We start from the raw sequence: 9,324 nt of genomic DNA on the forward strand, positions 1-9,324 counted from the left end.
CCTAGTGCTGCAGATCTTTAGTGCCATGTTGACGACAGCATGATGGAACTGTAAATATTGCAGTGTTGGTGCTTCTGAAGACATAGTCTAAAGATTCCCTCAAACAACTGGGATCAGAATCTTATTTAGCGCCCTCAGATTGCTTCAACAATGAAGGGTGCACAATAAATAACATTTATTATTACTTATTTTTATTTTCAAACAACATTGTATTGGGAATATCCCTGAGGAGAAAGATCCCGTTTCCCTCTCTCTCTCCCCATTCTCTGCTTCTCCTTTTTGTTCCCGGCATGTTGTTCTGTGCAGTGAGGAATGTTCAAATTCCATCAACATTCCGGAACAGCTCAACATTCTCTGGGGTTCTGCTCTCCCCACAATACCCCCTCCCCTGCCTCTCTTATTCCACAACAGACCCCCTCTCTTCTCTCGTTTTCTCTTTCTGTCTATTTTCCTCTTTTGCCTCTCTTTCTCACCCAATCGGCAATCTGTTTTTCATCAGCTTTTTCATGTCCATCTCTTTTCTTCTCTTGCACTTACTTCCATGAACTTCCCTAGCCTTCTTGCCCTATCTCTCCCCCTTCCCACCTTCCACCTTCTCCTGCCCTGTATCTCCCTTTCTTTGTCCTCCACCCTACTCTATTATTCCCTGTCCCACACTCTCCCCGTTTCTCTCTCCCTCCCTCTCTCCCGGGGTACTGGTGTACAATGTGCTTACATAACCAGTGCTATAATCCCCTGCTGCTTGGCTAGCCCCTCCCCCACCCTTCAGTGCACTTCTCTGCCAGACTATCCTATCCAGCCCTGGGGAAAACCCCTGCTGGAAACCTGAAAGGTGACCCTGGAGAAAGCGATACTATATGACAGCTTAATCCTGTAATACACATTTGTAACAAGATGCCTTTGTTTTAGTGGTTTTATGCACCTGCATAAATAAATGACGGTCATAATGTCGGAGGAAAAGTTGGTATCTTCAGCTGGAAGAATTGTGTCGGTCAATATTTTATTTTACACTTTGTCTGATCCTGTTGTATTCTGAAAATCATGTTGGCTCCTGAAATGCCTACCTGTGAATACTATTAGATCAGATCATCTGAAAGCTTCTCTAGAAATCGAGTCTACTTTGCATCTACACTCAGCCTTGCAGCAACTTTCACACACACACACACACACACACACACGCACGCACACACACACACACGCACGCACGCACACACACGCACACACACACACACACATACATACAGACATACAGACACACACGTGACTTTATGCAATGCAGTCTTTCTCATTGATGATCCCGGATTGTAATAGTATCCAAGCAGAAGCACATGGCAAGTAAAGGTATCGTTTCGTTAATCCTAGACAGGGTCCCTGAATAATAAATAATTCAATGTACAAACTCTTAAATTGCAGACAGTGCAAAACTGCAAACGATAGTTAAAGATCTCAGCATCTCAGCACTTTACAACATGTATTACATTTTCTAGTAATTTTTGTTTTTTTTGTTTTATGCGTTTCTGTAATCCCACAATTATTGCATTTGTGCAAAGCGCGCTCTTCCATCAACCTCAACAACTGTGCGCGGCACCGAGACCGGCGAGTGCTTAAAAACAGGCGTCTAGCTTTTGCTGTGCAGTACAGCAGCGCGAATGTGGAAACACCGAGCTAACGAGTGAAGGACGGTGAAGAGGGATCCCTTGTGGATTACTTCTCGAAAGCTAGTTAGCTAGCTGCAAATACTTTTAAAGGATATTTCCTATAAAGGTAAGGACTGGCTTGTGTGGATTTATTTGTTGTATTTCTTCGAAAAACAACAAGGACTACGGCACAGGCTAGCCTAACCTAGGTAGCTAGCCAGCCACCTACTGAGTACTGTGTAGCGCGATCGGGCGAAGGCCCTGTATACAGCCCTGTAGCTAGGCTACACCGGAGTTGCAATGTCGTTAGCAAGCTTTCTAGCTAGGCTAGCTTTTCTATCTTTGCAAGCCATCTAGTCTAGCTGTAGGCCTTCTCTTGCCAGACAAGGAAATATCCTAGCAAGCTACATGTATTTGTTTACATTTTGGTTTACGCTAGGGACGATTATCACACCTGTACAGTATTTGTAGCTTTTTGATTTCTTCTGTTGCTAGCTACTGTACAGTAGTCGCCGTCGATGCAAGCTTGTTGTACTAGTACAGTACTGTAGTATAAGCCTAGCTAGCCTACAATACTTGCTAGTTTGCAACAAGCGTAGACTGGCTTACAGCTATCTAGCTAAATGTTATCGATTGCACAGCCAGTTTTCCATTATATCAGTCAGCGGTGCCAGCGCTGTGTTGGCTAACTAACTGATTATGTCAGCCTAACGTTTATTTAGCTTAGCTAGATAACAACTGATTTGCTATACGATGAATTGACGTTAGTGAGCGGTCGTATCACTCTCTCTCGCTAACGCGCTAGCAAAACCTTTTTTACAGGGGTTCGACCGTTCTACTGTACCTGCTCATCAGAACAGCTGGCGTAAGTCTAGACAGAGCTAGAGTAGAGGGCTACTTGTCTAGTCTAGCTAACATTTATAGCTATTTTAGACTTGCAGTTCAGTGTTTAGCCCAAGCAGTCCCCGTCGAACAAGGTTACTCTAACCGAATAGGCTTTGAACTTGATATGTAACGTTAACGCGACTATGTTGTTAACTGCATGGGCGACAGGCAGTTGGCTTATGTTATTTAGCTATTCATAAATGTCGATAAGTATATGGTTATTGGTGATTTTCTGACCCTGTGTAAAAGTACAGTATGTGGACATCGGTCAACATCAACACAGCACTTTGTCAAAGATGGTTCGATTGCAAAAAGGCTGCCTGTGTAGGACCTATCACACTCTGGACCTTACGATGGTTTGTATGTCGGTGATGGATCTATAATAATGTTCTCTTGCAGATTTTATGTTGTTGAACTGGAATGGTGTTCGGAAACGTTGAACTCGGTGCGTCCGCAATGTGTAGTGTAGACAGTCTGGAACGAAACCCCAAGTTGTAATGTTGTCAAGATGGCGGGGAGGGTAAGCGAGATGGCTATCCCAAAACAGGGAAAGATTATCTAAACCCGGAGCTTTTCAGACCTCCAAGTTCCGTATTAGGCAGCAGTATTTGTTCATTTTTGTGTCTCCATCTATCCACTTGAATATGTGTTGTATATGTTGTATGGGCGTTTTGTAAAACGGTCCTCGTTTTATTGGTGCTATTGACGATTGTTGTTCTTTATTAGCCTATTTCTAGTGTCAGCTGTCTACTATCCTGAGACTTGTACTACCATGTGTTATTGTTTGTGCGTGTTTTATTTACACGATGCAAGATTGCCAGTGTTTCATTTCAGCGCCCCGGCCTTGTCTGGTTGTTGCTGTAAACAATGCACCATAGATTACCCACTCCATGGGCTTGTTTTGGCTCCGTTTTTATAAGTGAGAACTGTGACTGCTTCACCAGAGTAGCTAGCTGGCAGCTTGTCCTTTTGTCGCTCCGTGGCTCGCTGGCAGCTGCACATGCCCGATGAATAGAAGCCGGTCACCCCCAGAAAGTGACAGCTGTTTCTCTCTTAGCAGCAGGAGCTCCTGCAGGGTGACTCATTGGCCCTGTGGCAGTGAGGTAATTCTATCCTTCTTACCAGTGCTTGAGGGAGTCCCTGGCCTGCCGTTCACTTCTCATTGGGCCTGTTTGCCCTTTAGTCTGACAAGTGTTCCAGTGAATAGAAAAGAGAAATAATGTCAGTCACAATGAGCCACATGATATTACTAGGTGTGGTGTCCCACTCGTGTGTGTTTTTGAAGTGGTTAAGCAATTGGTGCTATTGGATGCTAATGTGGATATTTGCAAGTTGATGTTCTAACCTGCTCTGTTTCACCAGACAAGACATTCAGTAACTTTCTAGATGGCTCTCCACCCTGTGCCCACTCAGAAAGCCTGCATATTGTGGTATTTCTAAAGTTTTTATGGATATTTTAGTTGTTGCCTGCTTGCTTGTGTATGTTGCATCATTTTCAGCCGATATGTTGACACCTATGAGCTTTGAGAAATTCCACCAGCATCTGCTAATTACACTGTTTCAGATAAAACTGGAGACATTTTGCTTTTCTTTAAAACAACCCTTGAAACACCAAACTGGTTGTGACCGCTGGTGTCGTTTCTGCCCCTTTAGTAATCTATTTCTTACTAATATTCTATTTCTTGATATCAAGAGCTTTAATGTCGTCTCAATTTGCATCATCACAATCTTCGTGTTAATTCATGATATGTGGTGGTGGGTGTAGAGGGGTAAGGATCTATACGTTATTCTTCTCACTGCATGATTATGATTCCTTTTGTGTTTGTCTTTCTTTCCCACTTCCTCTCATTTCAGAGGTCCCCATATTTCAAGAGAAGAAGACAGCCTTATTGGGGAATCTTATGGACGAAGGTAAGCTACGTCCATGTTTGCTGCCTGTTTGAATGTCTGTTTGTCCGTGTAGTTTTGTCTGTGTTTCCATAACAGAGCAAGCAGGTCAGGAGCTAGGTATCCATAATGTATCATTAACCATAGTGTCATCACTGAGAAATATAAGTGCATAGTGGCTGTTGAATTTGTTATTGGTGGAAATTTCAATAAACAAATGGGCATCAGGATAATTTTTATATTGGTGTTCCCTGCGTTTTAACTGGACAGATGTTTTGAAGAGAACATAAAAGATTGATGGGTGGGTGGTATAGAGAAAAAGCTTTACTCGCAGCTAGCCTAGTAATAACCCTATGTCCATCTGGAGGTCTTATAGCTAACAGCCTAGCCTGCTCTAAACCTTCTGTGAACTGGATCCTTGTCCCTGGGATGGGTTCTATAGAAATCTGTATGCTGTGTGAGTTAGTAATGGTGCTGGCTGCTGGTAGGTTTGAGGCGGTTGCTGGACCAGCTCTGCACCCTGTTTCCTGAATGAAGGTGTGTCCAGTTCCAGAGTTTCCACTGACTGAGCCGAGCAGGACTTGCCTGCCTGCCCAACCCCCAGAGCCTGTTCTGCTGCAGAGCCATGGTCTGTCTACACATGGGCCTGGCCATGTGTGTTTCTCTGCTGAAACCCTTTCCTCTAACACGCACACACACACACTCACTCCTTGAAGTAGATAATGTTACTACCACCACTGCAGTCTGTTTCTGCTTGCAGACAAAAGCCCAATCACACTCTGCAGCTGGAGTAGATTTCACCTTAGCTATGTCACCGGGCTGCCTTCTAATCTTCACGTTGTCCTGCTCTAGATTTAGCCCTGTTCGATTTAGCCCTGCGTGTCGTGTGGGTGTTAGCCTTACTACTCATAGCCCCTCAGGCCAGTAGGTCAAGCAATGTGTGTACAGTAGGCAAGTTGTTTACTTATCCGTACAGCATGCTAGCACAAGCACTGACGCGTCAGTGCTAATTTTGATTGGTCACGGCAAGCAGACTGGTTTACAGTCGGCACACTGCTGGCCGGCTGCGGTGGTTGGATGACGAGAGCAGTTTGGCAAGCTAGGTTGGCGGGTGGATGGTGTGGACAATCTGTGCTGGTTTGGCTGACTGACTGTGCTTGACTGGCTGAAAATACTATAAATAGCCAGAGCTTTATCTCAGCAGATGATGGCCAGAGCTTTATCTCAGCACATGTGTTTACAGTCCATCTCCCTGACACCTACAATACAGTCCTGCTACTGCTTCTCTTTCACCTTCACACATGTGCGGTGCTTGTATCGAAACAGCATCTGTGCCAGCGGGGGTGGGGTCACAGACACTAGACGGCACCAACCAGTTCCAGGGAGAGAACATCCATACATCCAGAGCCCTGCGGTCCTCATCTGCTCCACGAGCGATCCTGTGCCACCCCTCCCTTCCCTCAGCCCAAGCACCGGCCCAGTTACCACAGCAACGCAGGGCAGGACGGGAAGCGACACACACACACACACACACACACACATCTGAGTTTACTTTACTGTCTGGGCAGTTCTTTCTACTGCCATGAAAATCTCTGTACTTCTGTTCTCCCCTTGGGCCAAAAATAGACTTTCCATCCAAGCTCTGTGTGTGTTTATGCGTGTTAAGAATGTGTGTGTCTGTGCCGGACCTAATCCTTTGACAGAACGGTCGGTCTGTATGCCGTAGACGGCCCTCGCTATCTGCAGTCCTGAGTAGGAGAGGTCCAGCAGTGTCAGTTGTCAACAGCGACACGTGAAACATGCACACATCCCCTCCACAAGGCGACATGCACCACTGTGCTGCATGCACACATCCCCTCCACAAGGCGACATGCACCACTGTGCTGCATCACATGTTCTGGTGGTCTAGACGGGAGGGGGATGGTGCTAGATGACCACTTCTATCTGGATCTGCCTTCCTCCTACCCACATGGTTGCTATACTGGGTATCCTCTAGCCCCCTGCCAGCTCGCAATGCTCCCTAGCTTTAGTCAGTTATTCAACCATGGGGGATGTGTATAGCTCAGTGGTATAGCATTTGCATGCAGATCAAAAGGTCCCAGTTTCCAATCTCAGTTTTGGATCAAAGCGTCTGCTAAGTGAATGCATCAAATTCAAATGATGCTTGGACTAGATGATAATGCTGTATGGTAGTGTCTTTGTCTGTCCTACACACCTCTTCATACTTCTAAGCTGTCTCTCTCTGTCCCTCCATCAGAAATGAGTCGCCAGACCGCTACCGCCCTGCCCACAGGAACCTCCAAGTGCCCCCCCTCCCAGCGTGTGCCCACCCTGTCAGGCACCACGGCCTCCAACAGCGACCTGGCCAGCCTGTTTGAGTGCCCTGTCTGCTTCGACTATGTGCTGCCCCCCATCCTGCAGTGCCAGAGCGGCCACCTGGTCTGCAGCAACTGCCGGCCCAAACTCACCTGCTGCCCCACCTGTCGAGGGCCGCTGGGCTCCATCCGCAACCTGGCCATGGAGAAGGTGGCTAACTCGGTCCTGTTCCCCTGCAAGTACGCCTCGTCCGGCTGCGAGGTGACGCTGCCCCACACGGACAAGGCGGAGCACGAGGAGCTGTGCGAGTTCCGGCCCTACTCCTGCCCGTGCCCGGGCGCCTCGTGCAAGTGGCAGGGCTCCCTGGATGCCGTCATGCCCCACCTGATGCACCAGCACAAGTCCATCACCACCCTGCAGGGCGAGGACATCGTGTTCCTGGCCACGGACATCAACCTGCCGGGCGCCGTGGACTGGGTGATGATGCAGAGCTGCTTCGGCTTCCACTTCATGCTGGTCCTGGAGAAGCAGGAGAAGTACGACGGCCACCAGCAGTTCTTCGCCATCGTGCAGCTCATCGGCACGCGCAAGCAGGCCGAGAACTTCGCCTACCGGCTGGAGCTCAACGGCCACCGCCGCCGGCTCACCTGGGAGGCCACGCCCCGCTCCATTCACGAGGGCATCGCCACGGCGATCATGAACAGCGACTGTCTGGTGTTTGACACGTCCATCGCCCAGCTTTTTGCGGAAAACGGCAATCTGGGTATTAATGTTACCATATCAATGTGCTGAGGCACAGGCTACCAGGACTTGCATATTGACTGGGGGGGGGGGGGGGGCAGCCATATAGCTGGCACACACACACACACACCACACACTCCTTTTTATTTGGACATGTCTTTCTGAAAGACTCACTGTCTTTCTGTCTCCCTCTCTGTCTGACACACACCAATCGAATAAACACTCCCTCATACTGTTCCCTCTCCCTCTCTCTCTCAAACATGTGCGCGTACATACACACATCCATACTGACGTTTCAGACACTACAGGGATCCTGGAGTTGTACTGTATGGGAGCTGTTTTAGGGGAGGGTGGGTATCCCAGGGTGCTTTACCTCAGTGGGGAAAAAGGTTGTGAAGCCCTTTGTCCAGAGAGCGCATTCTGTCGGGGAACCCTCTGACCAGACGCAGCGTTCTGCTGTGGAATCCTCTTGCAAGAATGCTTGTTCTTCAGTGGAACTCCTATCTAGAGATCCATGTTCTGCAGTGGAACCTACTGACCAGATATCTTCTGCAGTGGGAACCCTCTCTAGTGGAACTTGACCCCAGGGTTAGGAGTGGTTCTGTCTAAAGCGTTGGTCAAGCTCTACAGGATGACTGGGAACCGCCCAGGGTCTGTGACCTGAAGAGGGGACACTTCTGCAGGTGGGCTCAGCTGGCTACCTCCCCCTGGAGATCCTGCAACATGAAGGGTGCCAGGCTTGGGAGGAGCAAGGTGGACCAGAGACCCGGATGAAGACTGGGACTGGCGGGGCGGGCTAAGTTAGGGGAGAAGGGGGATGGCAAACTTATTTCTTTTTATTTTAATTTTTTTGAGAGGGGGGAAAAAAAACGACATTTCAGTTGTCAGTGAAACGAACTTTTCTTTGAGTTATGTCATTGTTTTAAGTTGTTTCATTTGATTTTGTTGTCCTTGTTAAGTGTCCTCCCTGGCAGGAAGAGGGGACATGAGAGAACAGCTCTAGGGTGTGTGATTATGGACACATGGGCTGAGACCGAGCCTGACAGAACAGTCACAGTTCCAACCACTGAAATTCACACCTGGACAGACGGGGGGACTATTTCTACAAGCTAAAATATTATTGTTATTATTAAATGGAGATTATCATAATTATACTTTTTTTTGTTTTGTTTTTGTAATTACCGTTAATGAATGAAAAAGGCTGTTGTACCCTTGTGGCTAATCTTCAGTGTTTGTAGATAACAAAAAGAAAAACAAAGAAAAAAAAAAAGTTCTCAGAATTTTACGTTTTAGTTTCTTTTTGTATGTTTGGTTTTCTTGTTGTTTGTCTGTTCTGTTTGTTGTGAGGGGAGGGCGAAGCAAGGCCAAACACCTGTGTGGATCCATAGTACTGTTGCTGGTCCCCATCTCTTTAGTTTTATTTTGGTTCTGTTTTATTTTGTCATTAAATAAATCTATCTTTTTCATACCTTGTGCAATCTCTTAACCTGTATTTTCTCTGCTCGATGAGTTGATGGCAACAACGTAAGATGTAACAGCTGTGTATTTGTTAGTTTTCAAGTTCAGAGGGAGTGAGAGCGAGGCCTCGTTGACCCAGGCACAGCTGAGCCCTCGCCCGCCACGCTCATGCTAACACTCCTGACGACATTACCCAGAAGCCCTAGGGCATCACTGGGAGTCTGGCGTCATGCCCACTTTGCTGGGAAATGCACCAACGTCCTCACCTCAACATGCAACTCAACGTGTCTCGGTGGAGAACAAACACCTACCAGTCTCCAGCGATCAGACTAGTCTTTACCCACCTCATTAGTCCCCACCTATTGTGGCTTACAGCTTTGGGGTGGGTGGGGTTGCTAGG

At 47.4% G+C, this 9,324-nt stretch overlaps 1 protein-coding gene across 2 annotated transcripts; it reads left to right on the forward strand.

Annotated features, from left to right (window-relative positions):
• Positions 1–1,603: 1,603 nt before the first annotated feature.
• Positions 1,604–8,939, forward strand: siah1 (siah E3 ubiquitin protein ligase 1). Of its 2 annotated transcripts, XM_062462015.1 has the most exons (4): positions 1,604–1,764; positions 4,377–4,433; positions 4,898–5,037; positions 6,667–8,939. In XM_062462015.1, exons 3-4 carry the CDS (start codon positions 4,941–4,943, stop codon positions 7,515–7,517), a joined length of 948 nt encoding a protein of 315 aa, XP_062317999.1. In that variant the 5' UTR covers positions 1,604–1,764; positions 4,377–4,433; positions 4,898–4,940; the 3' UTR covers positions 7,518–8,939. The 2 variants fall into 2 exon arrangements, with proteins under 2 accessions (XP_062317999.1, XP_062318000.1); XM_062462016.1 differs by lacking the exon at positions 4,898–5,037.
• The last annotated feature ends 385 nt before the right edge of the window (positions 8,940–9,324 follow it).

Source organism: Osmerus eperlanus, chromosome 5 (genome assembly GCF_963692335.1).
Source record: "Osmerus eperlanus chromosome 5, fOsmEpe2.1, whole genome shotgun sequence".
NCBI classification, from domain to species: domain Eukaryota; kingdom Metazoa; phylum Chordata; class Actinopteri; order Osmeriformes; family Osmeridae; genus Osmerus; species Osmerus eperlanus.